We start from the raw sequence: 23,404 nt of genomic DNA on the forward strand, positions 1-23,404 counted from the left end.
TACCAAAACAGCCACAAACGGGCATCAACTGACGAGAAGATAAGAGAAGTAAGAGGGCAAAACAGAAGGCATGCATTGTTGGAGTTTGATATCGTTCAAGTGCGTGTTTCCCCAAATCTGGTGTTCCTCCGCTACCATTCCTTCCTTCCCTTACCCAAGTTCATGTTCGTGCTCAACTCCTACATTCAGTGCCGGATCTCCTATTTTCTTTCACCCAAAAGTAAAAGCTCGTGCTGTCCCGGAACCAACCGGCTCTGCGTCGACCGCACAAGATGAACAAGAGGATTTTCAAGTTTTAACAGCCATTAAGAGCGAATACAACGATATATTAATCCTCGACACCCCAAAATCTCGATTACTGCTCCTGGATTCCACTCGTATGCTATCTCTCACCCCTGCCTTTGGTTTCTTCCTTCAAGTGTCATGTAAAATCAAATCAAATCAAATTCCATCTAACTCAACTTTTACATTGATACAGATAATGTACATAGCATTTTTAATAAGGAAGAGAAACGGACTGGTTCATATTGGGTATGTGGAGATTCTTTTCCTCTAGCTTCCCTCCGTATTTTCCTCCAGCTTCCCTCTGTCTTTTCCTCCAATTCATCCACGCCCAATTAGTTCTTAGAAGTGGATCTGGGAAAGTCTAGGGAAAGGTAATGAAAAGGAAAAAAAAAAATTCATCTCAAATTTTCTTGTTTGGATTACCATGGAAATGCAAGGAAAATGAAATATAATCAAGTACTTTTAAAATTTTGAGTTCTATCTTTTTTATTTATTTATTTGCCTTAATGAATTCTGAGCCTGATTGGGATGGTTTTGGCCAAGCATCTAAAATATTTCCAAAAAATGTTCTGAAATTTTTATATATATATATATATATATATATAATTGAAATCATTTATGTCCAAGCCAATTCTAAACCATATTAATAGTTAAGATTGATCGTGTACTAACTTGAGCATGTCTTTTACATCTAGCACCCTTTTAGGTCCTTGATTACTCAATATAATGGTGACTACATGTCAGGGTTTAGGATAGCCTCTACAAAAAACATAAAAGAAATGCATCTACTGAATACCATTTGATGCAGGTCAGATCTTAAACTTGAATAATTATGTCCACAATCTCTCCGTTGGTGTCCAAGATATAGATGAATTTATGGCCTTAGTTTGTTTTTAAGATAGCCGTTAATTGTGGGATTATGAGGCAAGCTTCCCAAGGTAAATAGTTGCTGGAATTTCTGGATAGCAACTTGTTTAGGTTTTGGGGTGCTCTGAAAAAAGGCCCAAATGAGGAAAGATGCTTTTCATTATGGAAGTAAGGTTTTTGGTTTGAATAATAAAGGAAAACAGTGGCTGGTTCTGTGCAATAAGTGGTTATTGAGACAACAGGAGGAAGAATAATGACAAAAAGTGCAAGAAGAAAAGAATCTAGGTAATAATACTAGTTAGTGTTATGGCCTTCGTGGAGTTGACATTCAATTCCCTTTACCAGGTTAAGGGTTCAAGGGGTGGTAGAGAAGGAGATCAAAGAATCCAGGCAGGCAGTCATCATTTGGTGCTCATCTCTTTTATAATGAAGTTAGGTTTTGGAACACAAGGAAACTCAAAAAAGTTGAACTGTAATAGTGTACTACCATGAGCCATATCATTTGGTATTAACTGACGTCTAGCTGAATTTGATTAGGTTAGGATGTGATATTAGTATCTAGGGTCTATTTGTAAGATCTACTGCATTGGCAGTAAATTATGTCTGATGTATCATATGACTAGTTTTGATGTCTTTGACTCTTTGATAATTGTTTCTATATCTGCTTAATCTTGTAATCAATCTAAACGTATCTTGGGTATTATCAAAGTAATATGTGGGCTTAGAGACAGTTCCATATAACTTCTGCAACCCAGTAGACAACCTCATATTTTTAATGCCTCTACTTTCATGTTTTTACATACATGTTTTTTCTTTGCTTTTAGAATATCTATTCTTGTGGGTTTTTTTAGAGCTCCTGTATCTTTAAGAAAATCCCCTTACCTGACTGTTTTCACAAAGTTGTGTTCTTTTTATCTTAACATATTTGGTGGTTGTGGTTAGGTTAAATTTGAACATTTCAGGTCTTTGGTGATTTTGGTGTTGATTTCACTTAGAAGTGTTCTTTTAACTACAATGACTAGAATTGTTCGTTCTTTTCCAAGTTTTCCTTTGAACAAGAGAATTCATTAAATCTGTTGTCATGCCATGTGTGGTTGCAGCATCTTATCCTTCTGATTTTTATTCCTTGTTGTTTCCTATCCCAGAAAATAAGGAATTGGATGCACTATCTATCTTCTCATAACATTTGATTTGTATGTGTCCTGAGAATTCCATTTCTTAATATTTCTTATCAACTGATGGTGTCTAATTAGTTAGATTGAGAAGTTTAGACTCCAAATCTGTTTGAAGAGGAAACAAGAGAGAGAGACACACACAATAAATCTGCTTTAGCTTCTGTGAAATCTTAACATTGTTTGACAGCCTGCGATTTGATCCTCACATTTGGGTTCATGTGCTAGAGGTCATGAAATTCCCACCCAAAACTATTTTAGGTAGTGCATTTAACCACCTATTTTAGCTGGTTATGTCCAAAGAGACTGATATTGTGTAATCATGCTTAAGCTCTTTTCTCAATTATTGACATCAGTTTTGCAAAAAGCCATTACTGTAAAGATGAGCTGCACTTCCTTGGTGGACTTAGTTTTTTAAATTGATAAGAAGTAATCAATCTATTTTCATGTAAGAAATGAAGCATTAAAAGTCTTGTTTGGTTGAAATTGGAGGAACATCAATTTGAGAGGGAGTGTTGGAAAATGATGAAATGTCGGAGAATTGCATTATGTTCTAGGGTGCCAGATTTCCATGAGTGCTGAATCTTTAAAAAAATGTATGATGCTGGCATACACCATTTGGTATTGATGAGCTAGATTTGTTTAGGTTTGGGTTTGATATTTAGAATTTTTCAGGGTTATTTTTGCAAGATTTATTACCCTGAAGATAGACTAGATCTAACATGTCATAAGACTAGGTTTGATATCTTTGATGACTCTATTCATATTTCTTCAGTCTTTGGATGTATTAAAGCCGATCTTCAGTGTCATTCATGCAGTTTAATCAATTCTATTCTTCTTCCTTGTTTCCTAACTGTACTTAATTAGAATTTCTAAGTCTAGCTAAGAGGAAATGGAATCTTTATTCAATTATGCAAAAAAGGTTCCTTTGAATTCTTTCTTTAACTTCTACTTGTGTCCTCAATGGCCAGCTTGAGATCTAGCAACTTCATCACATAACATTAACCAAATCTGACAACTAAATAGGTGTTGCAATTTTCTGTTTCCTTTTTAGGTGGAGCATTAAAGTGATTGTGTCATTATCTGATTAACTAGTCTAAGCGGTCCATTTGATTTCAGATTAAGAAACTGTCGAAGTTTTTGAAATATCATGTATTCATGATTAGACTAATTTGAATTTTCCATATTTTTTCTGTGGGAAAAATGGTCAAACTTCAAAGAAGTGCTGTTCTCTTGCTAATTTTTATTTCTCATAGCATATTTATAAATGAACAACATAAGGCAACTTTGGCTCCTCATATCATGGATTCTCTAATTTTTATTTTATTTTATTTTTTTATACAGGATGAGTTTGCTAGTTTGCCAGCTATTGTACCAGAGGGTCCCATTGCAATCTTTGGTTTGGTAAGTAATTCGTTCTCAGCACAATGCATAAATACTTTCTTGAAATTTGATTTGTTAACCCACTGGTCAAATTTAATATGTTCACAAGGCTCTGAAAACTCAAAATGTTCAATTCCTACAGGGTGGTGGAACAGCTGCACATCTGCTGCTTGACTTGTGGCCTTCGTTGAAGCTTGAGGGGTGGGAGATTGATGAGATTGTAATGTCAAATGCCTTTCTCTATTAGATTTTCTTTATAAGAAAATTATATTTGGTAAAGTTATCATTTTAATTTTTTTTTCTTGTTAGATTAACAAGTCTCCTTGGGAAGTTATTTTTTATTCTATTATAAGTAAACATATTGGACTATATGCCTCAGGCATTTTCTCTCCATACCAGCCCAAATTAGTGCCGTTTGTCAGCCAACAATTCCTGAACGCCATCAAACAACCCAATCAAATAGTGAGACTGAAAATAGGATCATTTTAATCATCCTTAAATAACTTCACAAAAAAAAAAAAAGAAGGAAAAATCTGACCATTCTATGAAGTATTTCTATGACGATCTGAGTACCTGAGTTGTTCCCTCTTTATGCGTACTCAACTTCACAGCTAAAACCTTAGAAATCATCGCCTCTAGTGTGATCTCTTTCCCTTGTTATTTCTGTCTGAAAGTTTTGGCTTAACACTGAATAACAAGATTTAGTTAACAATCTTAGACTTTAGACTTTTCAATTTGGAATGGGAGAAGACATCTTATTAAAAAACACAATATGTGAAAAGATGAGGATAAAAATTATGAAAGGGATATGAGTGTTAGGATTCACACCACACACTCACAACAGAATTCTATTAGCAATGGAAGAAAGAGCCAACAATCAAGAAAATTGCATTGATCAAAACAAAAAAATTACAAAGATTAGGTAGCAAACAGTTGAGAGGTCTACAAACTCTCCCCATAGCCCAACTTAGTAATTTTTTTCCTGTTCTCCTTTATTTTTCTTTTTCTTTCTTTTTATTCTCAATCCTCTCTAACTCAGCCCCAAAGACCCAAGTGCAGTCTAACCGAATCCAGCTTAGCACAACTATTAAAAAGGAACAAAATTACAATAAAAGAAAGATAAAGGTTGTTCACTGATTATTTTTGGCTCGCCTAGCGTATGCGAAACGCACTTGAGATCTAGAGTACCTGAGTTGTTCCCTCTTTATGCGTACTCAACTTCACAGCTAAAACCTTAGAAATCATCTCCTCTAGTGTGATCTCTTTCCCTTGTTATTTCTGTCTGAAAGTTTTGGCTTAACACTGAATAGCAAGATTTAGTTAACAATCTTAGACTTTAGACTTTTCAATTTGGAATGGGAGAAGACATCTTATTAAAAAACACAATATGTGAAAAGATGAGGATAAAAATTATGAAAGGGATATGAGTGTTAGGATTCACACCACACACTCACAACAGAATTCTACTAGCAATGGAAGAAAGAGCCAACAATCAAGAAAATTGCATTGATCAAAACAAAAAAATTACAAAGATTAGGTAGCAAACAGTTGAGAGGTCTACAAACTCTCCCCACAGCCCAACTTAGTAATTTTTTTCCAACATTGGACTTTATGTTCCTGCCTCAATTGAGGATACTTCTGGTGATAGAGAGTTTATTAACATGACTTTGAATGACTATAACAAACTAGCACAGAAGTCTTTTAGAGATTTCATCATCATTCAACATTGGTGATGCGATTGCTATCTTGGTACATTTGAAGTACACATGCTCTTCTGGTTTCTACTCAATCTTCTTCCCCATGGGTTATAGATTTTGGAGCTTCTCATGATATGACTTGGAAAACCTCACAACTTTCTAGTTAACTAAGTCTTTTAATACATCCTCAGTCTCTTTTGCTAATGGATTTTCCTCTTCTGTCTTTTGTCAAGTATCTCATTCTCTCTTCATCTTATAAACTTAATTTCATCTTGTGCCCATATTTAATTGTGTTGCTATCTTTTTCCCTTCTCATTGTGCTTTTAAGATCTTCACACGAAGAAGATGATTGGAGGAGGGCTTCAGCAAGATGGGTTCTACTATCATAACAGTCAGTCTATATGTTGATCTCACGGTAGCAAGATGTCAAACGTTGCTCTCTTTCTTCGTTTGTTACACCTCTCCAGTGGCATAATAGATTGGGTCATGCTTCTTTTTAGCAGTCACATTCCCTAGGACCATCTCCAGAGTCTTTGAATAAGTTTGGATGGTGAATCTTGTGAATTTGACAAATGCCATAAATTATCTTTTGCATCTAGAGTTAATAATAGGAGTCTTTGTCTTTGTGATTTAATCATTAAGATGTTTTAGAGTATGTATCATGATCCCTAATGTTCAGGGGTTTTGGTATTCTGTTAGTTCCATCAATGATTGTTCTTATGTTACTTGGTTATTTTTGCTGAAAGAAAAGGCTAATGTACCTTGTATATTTGAACTCGATTATCAAGTTCTAGGGGGAGAGCACTGCAGAATGGAGTTATCCTAGCTCCTGTATGGGTGACTCAACTGGGAAGGCATGCTAAAATTTTTCAGGATAAGAAAGTTTGGATGGCTGATTTATGGAATAGTGTTGTAGAAGATGAAGAAGAGAAGTAATATCCCTAATTAGAGGAATTTTCTATGGCAAAAATGTAATTTGATTGGTTACACTTATCAAGGGCAAAGGGTGCAGGAAGGTTGTTTACAGAATCTTTTAATTTTTTGAGGAACTCAACAGATTAACTCTATCCAATCATTGGTGTTTTGGTTAAGTTGAAGATATATACATAGTTCTAAGTGGGATTCCAAAAAAGGAAAAACAAAAATTGAAAAGAAAATTGAAAAGATGAATTGAAATTTATCAGGGAAGAGAAGTAGAAGTTTGCTTCCATGATTTGGTTGAACAAATTTTTTAACACTTATTCTCTTATAAATTTCAAAAAAATAAATTTGTGTGGTGGTCATGATATTATAGATTAATCTAAGCTTTTCACCATTTGTTTTGATAAATACCAGGAAAATAAAAATAATTAGTTTGAGGCTCTTTGGTTTTTAGAACTTGTCTCAAAGAAGTATATAGCATGTTAGCTCCAGCACTAAATATAGAAATCCCTCCTTGCTGAACCCCATTCCCCACACCACCCCCCACCACCACCACACACACACATGGAATCTGTTTAATATTTAAATATTAAGTCAAGCGGGAAAATTGAGTAATCATCTCTACTAAATGCAATGCTCTTACACATTATAACTAGACATGAAAATGTGTTTCTTAGTAATTGAAACATCTTTGCAATTGTTAAATACTTGATTAGTTATGGTGACTGCATTGGAACTATGGTATGCTTTTGTCATGCATTCAGTTGATTCATAAATCAAGAGAATACCTTGGCCTTTCCGATCTTGAGAAACATAATCAAGCTGGTGGCATTCTTCATGTTCATGTTGGCGATGCCCTTTCTCCATTAGTTAATGTTCCTGGAGGATTTGCTGGTAAGATATTCTAATCATTTTATTCTGTAGGAAGACACAATTCATTTACCTTTTTTTTTTTTCCAATTATTTTCTCTATAAACACAGAGGGGTCACCAATTGAATGTAATCAAAGTTTATAAGATGCCTATAGAACCAAATAGGCTATTTACTACATAGTGTCGGGCAGTGAAGAAACATGTTAGAACAAAATGAGTTGCACAAGGTGTAAAAGTGTTAAGATCAATGAATGTTATGTGACAAGATAAAATAAGAAATGCGTATATTATAAAAGTAATGGTAAGAAATGAACACATTATTAAGAGGGTAGAGGGAACGCTAATTGAAGATAAGATGTGGAGAAGTGGTCCAGATGATTAAGCTAGATGCAGCTTGTCCTGCTAATGCATGTATGGAAGATGGCTTGGTTCATATTGAAGGTGTCAGGAGGAAAAGAGGTAGGTTAAAAGGCACTAGTCTTGATGCAGTCAGAAGTGACGTGTTTTTGCTAAAGCCTAATTAAGATTGATATACATAGTTGGCCTACTACCTAATATCTTAAGCTTTAAGCATTTAACATGATGTAGAGCCTTGTTTTACAGGAGGTCATGAGTTCCAACCTCACCAATGTTTATTTCCTCCAATTGTTGTACCAATCTGCAAGGCCAAAAAAGAAGGTACCCATGAGGTGGGGTCTTAGGGCTATAGCCTAAATAAGCTTGATATACAAAGTTGGCTTACTACTTGAAAGTTTAAGCTTTTAAGTCAATTGATAATTTAACAACATGATCATTGAAGACATGCAAGAAGCTATAGCTTTGGATAGAGTTGAATGATGAAAGAATTCATCTCCCTGTCATAAGTAGTTGAGACTGGCTTTTAGGTAAGGGCTGCTTTCTGTACTAAATGTTTGTTGTATGTAAACTAGCATTTTCTTCCTTTTGTCCCTTCTGGGGCCCATCCTACCTCACCTTCTTTCCCTGTTAATGGTGACAATTAAGTTAAAACTTAAAAATAAGATATTTGAATCTCATCTCACTAAGTCCATCCATGTTTACCTTAGATTCCCTAATCCCTGTCTAATACCTTCAACTTTTTTGGCACATATCCTTTCATCATAAATTCAATTCTATCACTGAGTTTATTTTTTACTATTACTTGGGAACCCCTTCAATTAATTAATTGTACTCACATCAATTATTCAGGTATAATTATTGACTTGTTTTCAGAGGGAAAGGTTTTGCCACAGTTACAACAGGTATATACTTCTCTATTGGATAAGTCATTTGCATCTACGGTAGAGATGTGATGTTATTTTGTTGATTGTCTATACTTCTCATCTAAATGGAGTCATAATGCTATTTTAAGTTTTAGCTGTAGTAAGAATTTATGTTTTAACTTACATTGTTAATGCCATTATGGTTAGTTCATTTACACCAAAATTCAAGTGATGATATCTTGCTATAGATGGCCGCTTAGAAATAGACATATCCTGATCAGTCCTTGTTTGCTTGCCTGTATACTTATGTAGGAAAGTGGGATATAGGAAAATAAGATAAGCTGCTTTGTTGGACAGCTATGGGTTTACACTTCCCTACAACAGCTAAATGCACAAGAAGTGACGTATAGTTGGATGTGTCTCAGGCCTCTCCAGACGTGTCTTCAATATTTTATTTTGTCTGGGATTCAATTCTCTTTGTTGGCCATCTGGATCAGACAAACATTTGTCCTTGAACCTCAACTCCTGCTAAAGTTTCTGCTTATATTTCATGTTTCTAGATTTGGGCTTTATGGTTGAACTTTGATCAACTTGGCAGTGAAATTACTATGTAGAAATGTAATTATTGAGTGCAAGTGTAAAATTCAATTGTCTGGTTGAGCTATTTAAGGTTTGAGTTTCAACACTAGGTTAGGCTTGAGTCACTCTTGATGTGGAATAATTATGTCAGTTTATCTTAATTGGTTGGCATTTTAAACCAAAGAGATAGATTAACTTTATCAAACTGAATCCTAATGTGAATCCACTTAAGTGCAGCTCCTCAATGGAAAGGGCCCTAGAATAGCAGTTGATTCCCCAAATTGAATTTGAGATTTACATGTTTTCTGACCATTTTGACAGTATGGAACTTGGTTGATTTTGAAAGACAAACTGATGGCAAATGGGCGGCTCATGGTGAATTGTGGTGGTGCTGATTATAATAGTGCTCAAATTTCATCAATCAATGGTGTCTGGGTAAAAAATTCCACACTCAAGGCATTATGCAGAGCATTTCCTGGACAAGTAGGGAACTTTCTGCATTATTATTATTATTATGATGCCAAAGCTCTATATATATTTTATTAGTGTTTCTAAATTTTTTTACTATATGACACTGCTTTCTTACAAATAATTCCTTATAATGGCATTTACTGGTAGAAGGCTCACAAGTGACTGATAACATTAGTCAAAATAAAGATCTTGCAATGATTATATACGGTTGACACGGTTATAATGCATGCTTTTTGCCTCATTTTATATGATATTTACTTATTCTTTTTCTATTTATTCACATGGCTGGTGAAATTAGTTGTTTTGTTACCTCTCTCCTGCATACCTGGTGGATAGTAGTGCTGGGGGGCACGTTAAAACAATTTGAATTATTCAAAGTTACCTTTCCCTTTTAAAGTGATGCGATGCTGTGATGAGGTTAATTATGAAAATTCACAAGCAGAAACAAGTGCTTGGTTTTCTGGCTAGTATGTGTAGCAGCAGAAGTTTTGATGCGAGATGTTGTGCAGTCATAGTAAAAATAAGATCATGAACCACACAAGAAACAAAGTGACACCTATATGGTTCAGCTAATCATATTTACCTCCACAGATGAGACACATACATGGTTCATCCAATCATGCTTACCTCCACAAATGAGATGAGGATTCCAAGACAAGCCATATGAGAAGTTACAAAAGATTCAAAATTTAAGGCTTGCTCTCTAGACGCCAACACGAGCCATGAACAGACCAATATTTCCTCGCTCCTATGAGCCATGCCTAATTGGCCATGAAACAAGCTCATGTTTTCATGCTCTATATTTGTTTTCCTTCTCACATATTTGTCATGCCATGAGTTTTCTCTTAAAAACCTAGAATATATGTAGAGATCCTAAACTTAGTGTCTTGTCCAATTAGAAATCCTATCAATATAAAGACTTATATTCTTATAAGAAAACCTCAAGACAATTTTGCCTTCTATAAAATAACTCTAAAACTATAATCCTTAACAAATAGAAACTGAAACAAACTAGGAATTTGAGGGACAGTCTAACAGTATTGATTTTTCCACTAGATTTGCAATATGTAATTCGTTTTACTTAGATTTCTTGTATCATCAAATGATTTTCTCTTTATTCATAAAAACGTTTCTATGGACTATATGAAATAAAAACCCAAATCTTTAGAAATAATTAAATGTATTAAAGGTCTTACCATTGCAGAAAGTGTTCAGGAGGAGAGCCTATGTTTCAAGCATAACAACAGTTGCAATTCACAAATTATTTACTTTAGGTCTAATTGAATTTGGGAAATAAAGAAAAGAAGATGTATTGGCAGAAAAGGAATAGACATAAGTGGAAAGAACAGAATTTTGGTAAAGTGTTTGTCTGTGTACTTCTATCAATAATCTAATGTGGTCCTTGCCCAAAATTAAAGATGGTTCTATAATCAGATGACTCATGTACAACAAGGACTCATTAATGCACAAGGAGAAGTGATTTTGTTTAAATAGGAAGCACTACGTGGACAAGAGAAGAAGGCTAAGAAGGTTGTAAGTTCAAGGTGTTGAGAGAAAACCATTATGGCCTATGATTCTGTAGATGGAAGCCCCCCTTGGAGCTGAATAGAGAAGAAGAATATTTGTATCATTTCCAAGGTAGCATTTTGCTGAAAGGCATATGTTATCATTGAAGAATTATTTGCCATATATGTGAACATTTTGAACCATTGAACTCTGCTATATAAAATTGGGACACCTCCTTTTAATTGAAAAGCCTTGTAAAATTTAGGGCATTGAACCTATTTCTGATGGAGAGGCCTTGTAAATATGAGGCTCCTAACATTCAAAGAGTTCTACATTGCTTTTAATCTTAAACATAATATGAACCTGTAATAGTCCTTACTAGTTGCCTTGTTATTTCTTTGCTCTTCCATGTTACATGTAAAGGTAGTAGACTTGAAGGAGTCTGCATCAAACTTCTGAAGTATTTATATTAAACTACTTTTAAGTTAAGTATTAAACTACTTTTAAGTTAAATGTCAGTGATAAATAGTGTTAGTATAATCAATAAATGTAAATTACCGAATTAATTGGTTCTCTAATAGTTACCAAACCAGACAAATACTCATCACCAGCTTGATGTATGCATTGTCTTTATTATCTATTTCTGTCATGTATCTTGCTGATCTATCATGTTATTAATGTGCCTCTTGTGTCAAACTATTTGGTGCTAAGCCTAAACCAGAAGGATCTCACTGTTTTAAATTTGATTGGCACAGTTAAGTTGGAAGAAAATGTCCGAAAGAGAAGGTGAAAATTATCTTGCACTTACCGGGCCTTTCCCAGATTTGAAATCATGGTCTGCTACTGTGCCAGGTTGGCTGAGCTCAAATGTGGAGCAATGGAGGCCTTGCGGGCCTTTTCCATGAAAAATAGTATGGTCTTGCTTGTCAACTCTTCACACTAACAAATGATTTCTTGAGATAGAGCTTCAAGCATTTGGCTGCACTAAAGTGTTTAAGAACAGAGATAAAGTTGCATCTTCTGTGGTCTAACTCGACATTCTTTACATTCTTCAATCAACTGTTGTATTCAGTAAAGAGATGTAGATCAACTGTTGAAGATAACCTGTAGCCCTTTGGAATAGGCTATAGTTCATTTGAAGTTTAGCTCCATGCCTAAGCCAATCTTGTTATTTATCTCTTCTGTTAATGCTCTGAATTCATAGAATTGGAGTTTAAACACTCCAAACCTAGGCAACTCTTGACATATACGTTACATTAATGTGCTCTGTGTGTGTATTTCAGAGGTACTCCATTTATGATTTGCCCTCTTTTAACTCTCTTTTATGCTTCTAAAGGAGTGTTCATTTATGTATTTGAGAGGTTCTGCATTTATGATTTGCCCTCTCTAACTTTCTCATTTATGCTTCTGACGGAATATGGTAACCTTAGCAGCACATGAACATTGAATTAGAAGAGGTACTTCATTTTATTATTTTCCCTAATTTCTAATAGAACAATATCTTGGGCATTTTATTTTCTCAAGCATCACTCTTTATGTAAGCTGGTTTCAATCAAAGTCACAAAGTTTTCCAAAATATTTCTGGGCAATTTGTGTGACATTAAGTTTAATTAGTCTTTATAATCGTCTAAGGATTATAACATTTTTTTAAGCCTCCAAAAGGGGAAGTAGGTGCAAACTTTGGAAAATTCTAATTTGAAGCCAAGTTCATTCATATATCAAGATGGGTCACATATATGTTCATTTTGAAGCCCCATAGGAACTTTGCCACATTAATTGATTGCGCTGGTGTTGTCAGAATAGGAGCATTCGTAATCTTTCTAGGCCACTTAAATTACTCAAAGACAAAAGATTTGCCAAAATCTTTCTAGCCATGTAAACAATGACGGTGCCCAAGTATTGCAGCTGAGGGGTGCTACTATTCAAACTGCCTCCTTGAATAGCTTCGCGGTACAGATAAATGCATGATCTTTAATTTTGTGGAACATTACACTTAACCACCGAATGTATCGGCTATTGGACGGTGCATTTATGAAAATATTGAAATTTTGGTTAGTAAAAGTACTTACAGAACAGCTATGATTATTAATATCATGTCAAGAAGTCAAGAAGTCAAGATATAGGTTATGTTATATATAAATAAAGTCACTAGCCATAGCTACTTATGAGGAGATTTACAGGCTAAAATATATTTAAGTGTGGATTGGATAGTTTACTTCAAAATTGGTTTATATTTTCATCACTAAGAACATTTGAATTTATCCCTTCATCACTAAAAATAAGCATACTAATAAAAAAAAAATTAATTTCATTGATCTCCCTTGATATTTTGACTAAATACATATAATTTTTATTGATTTGAAATTTGATCATATACCTTTTCTATTATTCTCATTTGAAATTTTCGATAACCTCTCTTATAATTCATTATAAGAAAGATATTTGATAAAATTTTAAATCAATAGGAATGGATTGTATTTAACAAAACCTCAAAAGCGCTTAGTGAAATTATCCCACTAAAAAATAATCATATCCTTCGACTTTACAATAATTTGACGAAATTCTTCTGGTTGTTATATGTTCTATTTTTAAGGTACATATACTGATCATCTTCAAAGTATCAACAAGGGAAAATAAATAAAAGAAAAACTTGCAAGTGCAAAAAGCCAAACCCTTTTTTATTATTATTTTTTATTTTGGAGTATGAAGTATGAAGTTTGAGATTCAAAGGGGCATTACAAGTGAGCTGGGAAAGATTTTGTATTTGGCAATTTTCAGGTAAACGTGAAATTATCCGCGTTTCAAGAATAATTTATATTTGAAAAAATATATATCATTGAATATGATGCAGTGTATATAAACTTGGGAAAGTTGTGTTTTCATGGGCCAATATGGTAATAATATTGTTTTTGGAACCCAGGTTTGTGAAATGGGAAAAACATCTGTTAATGTGGAAACTTATATCAGTTTCATGCACTCTGAGCTGGCTGTGTTTTTTCTACCGAGCTTGCCCCTCCAGGTACCCATTCCTCTCATCTTTCTACACTCTGTCACGGAGGCGAAGCAGAGGTTCCCACAAGAAAACCCTAGCGTTCAGCCGTTCTTTCTTCCCTCTCTCTCATTTTTGCAGCCATTCCTCTCATCTGTCTTCACTCCATCACCGAGGCGAAGCAGAGAATCTTGTATATTTTTCAACAATTTCTCTCATTTAATTTCTGAAGCCTTTAATCCCAAACTCCAATCTAGTTTTCTATCTTTAGCCCCTTCTCCTCTCAAAGTCCTAACCATTTGAACCCGATCATCCCAATTTCGTCACCCCTTCGGATCGAAGAGGGTGTGAAAATTTGCAAAATTTCACACATTTGAAAGTATAAACCTTTACTTGAAAACCTGAATCGAAATTTTTGTTGCTTGTGGTAATTGTGAAGAACCAAATGGAGCACTTCATTGAAACAAGGTCGAGTTAAGAAGACGGCTTGAGGAGGGTACGTGTTGACTGAAAATCTGGTTTAGGAAAGCGAACCGGAATGGAAGCGACAACTCTGATATATTGGGTTCATGAAGAAGAATCTCGTGTTCTTCTCATTGGATCACATTTTTCTGTAACCTTCACATCAAATGTGAAGGTAATTAATTTGTATTTAGGGTTGTTTTTTTTAATATTTTTTTTGTTTAAACTGGAGCAAAAGAGTGATTTTCGAGTGGTTGTTGTATTTGCAATTTTTCCTCCATTGGTGAGGGCATAGGTTGAGGCAAATGTCGATTTTAGATCGTATGAGCGGCTGTTCGATCTCAATACTTTTGTGTATTGGAGACTCATGAAATGGAAAAATGTTGTGGACATATTTAGAAATTGGGTGGAAAACTTGTGTATTTATTCAGATTTTTAGACTGATGGTAATAATTGATGAATATAATTAGGCAATATCATATATTGGCGATTAAAATGCATAAATTATGTGTTGGTTAGTAGAAATTGTTGGTAGTGTTTGTGAATTTGTAATGTTTGTTGGAATTTGTAGTGTACATCTTTTGTCAACGAAGACAGAATTGTTTCATCGCATCAGGTACTACCTTAATGCAAAACATGTACTACCTTAATGGGCTTGAGGTACTACATTAATGTACATCAGGTACTATCTTAGTGCATATTTGAGAAATGTTGTTGTTGTGTGACTTAAGACACAATTAGTTCATTTCATTACACATTGCAGCATGACATTGTTATGTTCTCATAGGTTACTCCATCGGTGGCGTATGTAATCATAACAAATTTCATGTACTACCTTAATGCACATAAGGTACTACCTTAATGGTCTTCAGGTACTACCTTAATGTACCTCAGGTACTACCTTAACGCACCTGCGAGAAATGTAACCATTTTGTGGCTTCAGATTTTTATTAGTTAATTTCATTACCTATTGCAGCATGACATTGTTATGTTCTCATAGGTTACTCCAACGGTACCTTATGTAATCATAAGAAATTTCAGGTACTACCTTAATGCACATAAGGTACTACCTTAATGGTCTTCAGGTACTACCTTAATGTACCTCAGGTACTACCTTAACGCACCTGCGAGAAATGTAGCCATTTTGTGGCTTCAGATTTTTATTAGTTAATTTCATTACCTATTGCAGCATGACATTGTTATGTTCTCATAGGTTACTTCAACGGTACCTTATGTAATTATAAGAAATTTCAGGTACTACCTTAATGCACATAAGGTACTACCTTAATGGTCTTCAGGTACTACCTTAATGTACCTCATGTACTACCTTAACGCACCTCAAGTACTACCTTCACGTGTTGAGATGGGCTGCTGACCTGGATACCTGGAGGGGCAATTTCGGTAGAAAAAAAACAACCGGCTCAGAGTGCATGAAACTGATATAAATTTCCACATTAACAAATGTTTTTCCCATTTCACAAACCTGGGTTCCAAAAACAATATTATTACCATATTGGCCCATGAAAACACAACTTTCCCTATAAACTTCTTCCATCTTTGTCCCACTCACTATAACCAAAGCTACTGTTGTTTACCACTGAGTGTACGAAAGAAATTGTTTTTAATCATTTGTGGGGACCAATCAAGCATGCCAACATATTGAACAAAGAGTTCAAGTTTTTTTAACTGTTTAGTAATATTCCTTTTTTAGTTATAAAATCGCCACAATCTAAGCTGAACAAATTAAACACCATCAAAGTGCGCTGAAGTGACCTAAAATATTCAAGAACTAAACTTGATGGAAGCTCCATTTTGAGTAGATCAGGAATATGATAATAATGAGTGCTGGTATAAAAGTTGGAAATGGGAACATCTAGTCATGGAGCATTTGGCTTAATTTTTAGTGGGGATCAGACATGTAACATACATTTTATTCTGTATCTACATAGCACAAGCATATATTATATATAATTGAGCCGAGCATTTGTTTAAAAGAGAGGGCGTGGAGAGGAAGAAGAAAAGCAGGGAAAGAAAGAGAGAAATGGGGTATGAAGAGTGGAAACCATATATACTGTGTGTGTTCTCTAATATCTGTTTTGCAGGTTTTAACATTGTGTCAAAGGTCTCCCTGGACAAAGGCATGAGCCGCTACGTGCTGGTTGTCTATGGATATGCTTTTGGAACTTTAGCCACTGCACTTCTTGTTCTTCTCTTTGAAAGGTTATTTTGTTTTCTGCCTTCAAAATAATAATAATGTTATTAAATTCTGGCCAAAATGACTTGGTTGCATGCATTGCCATTGTGCTGCTCAGAAACAATAAAGGCAAAATGAGCATGGCAGTCTTGCGGGACATCTTCTTTCTGGGACTTCTAGGGTCAGTACGTAAACACTATATCTGCCAGCTATTACTATGTATTATGGCCACTACCAGTTCCTTAATTCATTGTTTATAAATATGTATGTATCTCAGCGCTGTATTAGGACGGACGCTATATTATGCGGGAATGGAGTATACTTCACCAGCTTTTGCATCCGCCATGGGCAACTTGATTCCATCATTTACCTTTGTCTTGGCACTTCTGTGCCGGTATGACCTCCATAATTCGCTACATTCATATATATTCAAGATTCTTTTAGGTGGTCCGTCAAAGATAACTCCTTATAAACTTTTACTCAAATTAGTTACTTCAGTAGATGTCAAGCAATTCATACTCTTCCTCATAACCATCTCTACCTTTTTATTTGCTTCTATATCTAAATTTTGATATGAGTGGTTCAAAATACATGATGAAATTTACATAATCAAATAAAAGTGTACAAATTATAAGATCAGGATATAAATGAATAGGATGAAAACACAAAGTAATGAGATCAAACATTTAACTAATCTAAGTTGTTGTACTAGTTTCAATTATATATATGTATATAGAAAATATACTAATTTACTCATATTCTCTCTAAATTTTTCTTTTTGTAACATTCTGTAGTTTAAGCACACTACAAGTTTCTAAATTTTATATTCAACGTACAAAACAATAAGATCACATAAAGAATCATATAATAATGAGACCTAAATACAAAATAATAAGACTTTATAAGTGTACATAATAATATATTTTATTGACCTTGAAATTTTCAAGCCTTCATATAACTCTTAGCGACTCTTATGGGCCACTTAAATGATTAAGTTAATCAAAACCCACCAGTAAAATGGTAAAGTTAAGTAAATTAATTTAGCTACTTTTGCACCAATGAACAAGAAAACTAAAGCAGAGTAATGAAAGGAATATCATTGGTTGCAAAGAAGTTTTACAATCCTAACACTCTTCTATTGCTTCATAGCTTCTTGATGACTATACAATCAAGACTTCTACCTTACTTGTAGACTTTGGCATCTCATGAGCCTCACGAATAGAACATCTGACACATCATTTCCTTTGTAACCTCCGTAACCGACCAATTGTCACACCTAGCAACTTTTAGAATCTTCTTAGTGCCACTTAAATACCTACAAAGGGGTGTAATTTTAGCATAGTTATGATAAAGTGTCTTATTCAAAATAAATATGTATAGAAACATATAAAAGTAAGGAATTTCATTCTTGAAGACTTTTGGCAGGATGGAGAAATTGGAAATTTGGAAGGTGAGTTCCCAAGCCAAGATAGGAGGAACTCTTGTGGCCCTCGCTGGTGCAACGCTGATGACAATATACAAGGGAATTGTGGTGATTTCACCCCACACCAGACGTTCACATGAGCCTGCAGCCACCTCTTCAAAAGCATTCCTAGATTGGGAGTGGATAAAGGGCTCCCTCATGCTTGCAACTTCATCCCTTTCATTGGCAGCGTTCTACATCCTACAGGTGGTTGAGAAAATATAATCTATATATCATGAAGAAATTAAATGCATCTTTTGTTATGATCCCGGAGGGTGTTTGTTTGATGTTATAATTTTATTTTGTAATGGGTTGATGCAGACTACAACACTTAAGAAGTATCCAGCGCCTCTTACTATAACGTGGTTAATGTGCTTATCAGGGACTTTGTTGGCAGCAATCATGACACTGATTTTCGATCATGAAGTCTCTTCATGGAGGTTGTCATGGGACATCTCCCTAATCGCTCCCATATACTGCGTAAGTTAAAGTTAGTTTGATTTCAATTTCCCAATTAATCCTTTGGTTGGCTTCCTATTTTTCTTCTCTTGGAAAATTTACATTTACCTTTCGCGGGGTTTCTAAGAGGTGCAAGAAACCCTGGAACCATTTTTTTTTTTTCTGAACATTAATATAGTTTTCATCAAATAATCAGTGTATCAAATCAGTGCATTTAATTTAAGAGATCATGGATAACAATTGATGAACCATTAAAAAAAATCTCATGCTGTATAACTACGTGCCTAATATTGCATGACAGCACAACACGATGGCCCATGAAGCACAAACGGAATTCAAAAATAAAATTCAAACAATGTACTAAGTTATGTTTGTTTACATACTTACATTTTTTATTTTTTATTTTTTAAAATTAAAAATTTGAAAACAATTTTAAAATCATATTTGATATCATGTTTTTACTTTTGTTTTAAAAATTTTTTAACAAAATTTAAAAAATGTAAGTATCAAAATTTTTTAAACAAATTTTAAAATTTTTGAAAAACTACATTCATGGCTCACCCAAATCTTAATTTATTTACTAACCAATAGGGTCCTTTTCATTACGTGAATATTAAAAAAAAATTGTAGAACCTCATAAAAAAATTACTAAAATATAATAATAAAAGATGTTTTCCATTTGTTATATAATTATCAAATTTATATTTATTTTATTCAAAAAAATAAAATTACAATTATCAAACATGCCTAATATTTTTAAAAAATTAAGAACATAATTGAAACCATTTATATTCTCTATTTTTAAAAGCGATATTAAAACTAGAAGCATATTTCCTATTAGAATAGAAGCATGATACTTGAACTTAGTTGTAGATAGACAAGAACTCAAACAAACAATTATGTACAACAATCCAAACATGTCACAAGGATCTTCAAAATGCAAAATATAGTGAAGGCCAAGTGAAATAGGCCTTGGAATTGGAGCAATACCAAATAGTTTTTGAAATAATGAAGGAATGAAGCTCAATCGATCAATGTTTTAATGTGGATTAATCAATAGCTAGAATCCAAGTATGTTTCACCCATTTTAAATATTTCAGTTACATTTTTTATCTTTGAAAATTTAATGGGAAAAAATTAAGAAAAATAAAATTAATGTCTTTAAACTTAATAAATTTTTTCATATAGCTCTAGGAATTTACAAGTTTGAGGATGAAAATATTTCAAAAGGATGATCTATCTTAAATAGTAGGACCTTATATTAAGTTTTTCTTATTTACTTATTTACTGTTTGTCACTTCCTTTCTTATATATTCTTTCTTATTTTCTTTCTAACCAAGCAAACCTATCATTGGTAAGTAAATATATTGGCAAGTATATATATATATATATATATATATATATAGATAGATAGATAGATAGATAGATAGATAGATGTATGTATGTGCATCCATCAATTTTTACTTGTGTCATTGTTTGCATCCATGAGCTTGATTACACCTTTTTCTTTTTTTTACCATTCATTTTCTTAGTTTTAAGGTTTTATAAAGAGGCAACACATCTTTTGTAATTAACTAAACAGTCTGCTACTACAATGATCGAGGAAAAAAATCTAACAATATATTATCATCTCTGGAAAAGTTATATTCCAATAGGGTAACATCCAAAATGGGTGAATGAGTGAATCTTAAATATTTTAATACAAGATTTGAATATTTCGATTTTAATTAATCATTTGAGAGAGAATAATAGACAAAATCAATTAATCGCAATGAAAACATAGGATTTTACCTGAAAAACCCCCATACTAACCATGAAGATAAAAAACCATAGGACCTAAGACCTCAATAAAAAATCCATTATATGATATCATGATACACAATTTTACTTGATAGATGTCACCTAAGACTTACTTTCTTAGCACATATATCACCATCCACATCCACGATGCAACACCTTAAGTGCTCTAGTAGATTCACCTCAACCTATGAATGGGATATAGGTCTCTCAAACAACCCAAAATTTGATTAAATGAATTGCTAAGAGTTTTGTAGAATGGTAAGACAAGTTAAGGTTTTTCTCAATGGGAGTATTAAAACCTAAAAACACATTCTAGAAGGGTGTGTATGGGCTTAAGAGCACAAAGGATCATAAATGGAATTTTTATTAAAAAATAAATCATAAATTACCAAAATAGCAAATTTCCAGAATCTAGTAGATTCTAAAATGAGAGCTAGAGCATACTTAACTATTGCTTGAGCATCTAAAGGACTTAAATAAGTGCTTGAGTGTTGGCTTCAATGCTCGAGAGTGCTGCGCTTTGGTGAACGTTTGAGCACTCTTGATTTTTTAAAAATAAAATTAAAACAATTTTAGCTCAAAATGAAAGATTTGTCCAATCCTTATTCTTTCAAATACTAATTTTCCCTTACTAAAACCTTTTAAATTTACCTATGACACTTTAGTTGAATAATCAAATCTTCCATAGAGAGTAAGTCACTATCTAAAGGATTCTATGTCTAAATGAAAAAGAACAAAATTGTTAATAATAAAAAATAATACATAATGTCCTAACGACCTCAACTCTATTTTCACCTACTTTTACAAGCTAGATATGAAATTGAATAGTTTATCCTATTCTAAAATGTTCTTTTATCTTTAGAAATAAAAAAATTAAATTCCTTTATGTGATATATCAAATAATATTTATTTTTTTGATTAGTTTTTTAAGAGACTCTCTTTTAACATATGTTAGTATATTAAGCAAGACATACTAATCCTTTAATTAGTTGCTTTTTCAATTTGTCCAAGCTTTAATCAAAGTAGAACTCGTCATTGTTTCATCCTTCTTATGTGGGTGCCATCAAAATCTTGCACCTTTTGTGAGTGCTTGCTATAGTGGACATTTTCCTAAGATGATTGGCTTTAAAATACTACCTCATGCCTCATAGAAAATTCTTTAACTCCTTTGCAGTAATTAAGTTTTTAGGTTAATTAGGCAATCTTACCTTTATTGATACTTTGTCACCACTTCAAAATCTAACAATTGGGCCCATAGAAAATTTTACCTACTTGATTGTACACCGTTATAGGATTGATTAGAAGGTCGTGGATGTTGGAACTACAATTTGTTCTATACCAGAAACAAGAAACGATAAAATAAGAAATTTGAGTTGCTCAAATCTAGGTAATAATCTCATTCCTCCCAATTATTTTGTTGCAAAAAACATACTAGATTAGCCATATGTTAAGGTAAATTTTTTTATTATATACCTTTTATATCTTTCATTGTGGGAGCCAAACATGAGGTTCAACCCTAACTTCCAACATGTTTTTATCGTGCCTCAACTTATTCCTTTTTCCAATAGCAAAATGTCGTTATGTCTTGCATCCCAATGCACGCGACATTACAATTATGTGATTAAGGGATATTTCGTGATTTCCAAGTGTTCTAGGAGCTCTGACACTTGTCTTCAATGCCTGCCCAAGTGAAAAGCCAAAGGTGCTTGAACTAACATAAGGAATTCAATTTTCTATTTGATGAACACCCATTTGGAGAAAATACTCAAGTATTTGTTATGGAGCAAGGTGCCACTCCATAAACCTTCCAAAGGATGCAAAGGTCAATCCATTTTAAGGGTAAAAGTAACCAAATCCCTCTTTGATCCAATGATCCCATCCCTTAATGGAGTCCCAAAGGTTTTCATTTTTCTTTTTGAAAATGATCTTTGTGCTATAAATTTTCCATAAAATGTATTCACTTGACAATTTTATTAAAAGAGCATGCTTATAATTTTTATTTTGTTATAAATATGTTTGTGTAACTTGATAATGTTGTTTCAGGGAATTATGATTTATGGAGTTACAACTTTTGTTCAAATGTTGGTAATCCAAAAAAAAGATCCGGTTTTTGTGACGGCATTTAGACCACTATCCACGATACTTGTAACATTGATGGGCCTAGTTATTTTAAGAGATGCACTACACTTGGGAAGGTATGCGATTTCATCATTTAATTAATAATATATTCAAACAAAATTTAAGAGAGAAAAAAAAGAAGAAAAAAACACTTTAGCCTCTTGTTTGTCATAGTTTTAATTTCCATTTTTTTCCAGTATTGTTGGAGCTATAATGATAATTTTTGCTCTCTACACAACTTTATGGGGAAAGAGGAAGGAGAAAGAGAAGAAATTGATGGAGAATACAAATTTTGAACAAGGTATGGAAAGCAAACTTGAAAATCAATAGAGATTAAGAAAGAGCATTGTGAAGTTGTAACTCAATAATATTATTAATTAACATCAAGTATTTCTAATTTTTCAAAGAATATATTGTACTATTTCAAAAATCCCAAAAAAATAGGAATGATGTTCAAATAATTATTATCAACAACATAAGCATGAATATGTTGAGTTATAAAATTTGGCCAAGGGTTCAATATCAAGTTAAATGTATGGTTTTAAGGTAAAGTGAAAATAAAAAACATTAGTGACTCTTGATTATCCTAATGGAAAGAACAACTCAACACCATGTATTATAATAACTGATATGCATCAGCGCCTCCTTTTCTTTTCTTTATTTCCCTTTTTTGAAAAGAAAAAAATGTTAAAAAAGAAATTAAAAAGCAAAAATAATGGTAAACAAGAAATTTAGACTTTCAATAACAATTTTTTGTTTTAAAAAAAAAATGAAAATATGTTTGATTATCAATTTTTCTGAAAATAAGCTTTTGAGAATTATTTTAAAATCATATGTTTAAAAAAAAAAAACATATTGTAATTATTTTTAAATATTTTTTTGAAATAAAAGAATATCCTCAACCTACTTCTTATATTTTTCAAAAATAAGTTTTATCATAATATATA

The 23,404-nt window shown here is 33.2% G+C and overlaps 2 protein-coding genes across 3 annotated transcripts; both read left to right on the forward strand.

Annotated features, from left to right (window-relative positions):
* LOC117911414 (probable polyamine aminopropyl transferase) lies at positions 1-12,346 on the forward strand. Of its 2 annotated transcripts, XM_034825779.1 has the most exons (8): positions 1-377; positions 479-531; positions 3,669-3,728; positions 3,850-3,927; positions 7,090-7,219; positions 8,404-8,456; positions 9,318-9,479; positions 11,729-12,346. In XM_034825779.1, exons 1-8 carry the CDS (start codon positions 71-73, stop codon positions 11,876-11,878), a joined length of 993 nt encoding a protein of 330 aa, XP_034681670.1. In that variant the 5' UTR covers positions 1-70; the 3' UTR covers positions 11,879-12,346. The 2 variants fall into 2 exon arrangements, with proteins under 2 accessions (XP_034681670.1, XP_034681671.1); XM_034825780.1 differs by lacking the exons at positions 7,090-7,219; positions 8,404-8,456.
* Positions 12,347-16,465: 4,119 nt separating this feature from the next.
* LOC117911045 (WAT1-related protein At5g07050-like) lies at positions 16,466-22,847 on the forward strand. Its single transcript, XM_034825205.1, has 7 exons — positions 16,466-16,644; positions 16,737-16,799; positions 16,896-17,012; positions 18,044-18,287; positions 18,402-18,560; positions 22,383-22,534; positions 22,655-22,847. The coding sequence occupies exons 1-7, from the start codon at positions 16,466-16,468 to the stop codon at positions 22,785-22,787; spliced, it is 1,047 nt and encodes a 348-aa protein (XP_034681096.1). The 3' UTR covers positions 22,788-22,847.
* Positions 22,848-23,404: the final 557 nt, after the last annotated feature.

Source organism: Vitis riparia, chromosome 3 (genome assembly GCF_004353265.1).
Source record: "Vitis riparia cultivar Riparia Gloire de Montpellier isolate 1030 chromosome 3, EGFV_Vit.rip_1.0, whole genome shotgun sequence".
Classification (NCBI taxonomy): Eukaryota; Viridiplantae; Streptophyta; class Magnoliopsida; order Vitales; family Vitaceae; genus Vitis; species Vitis riparia.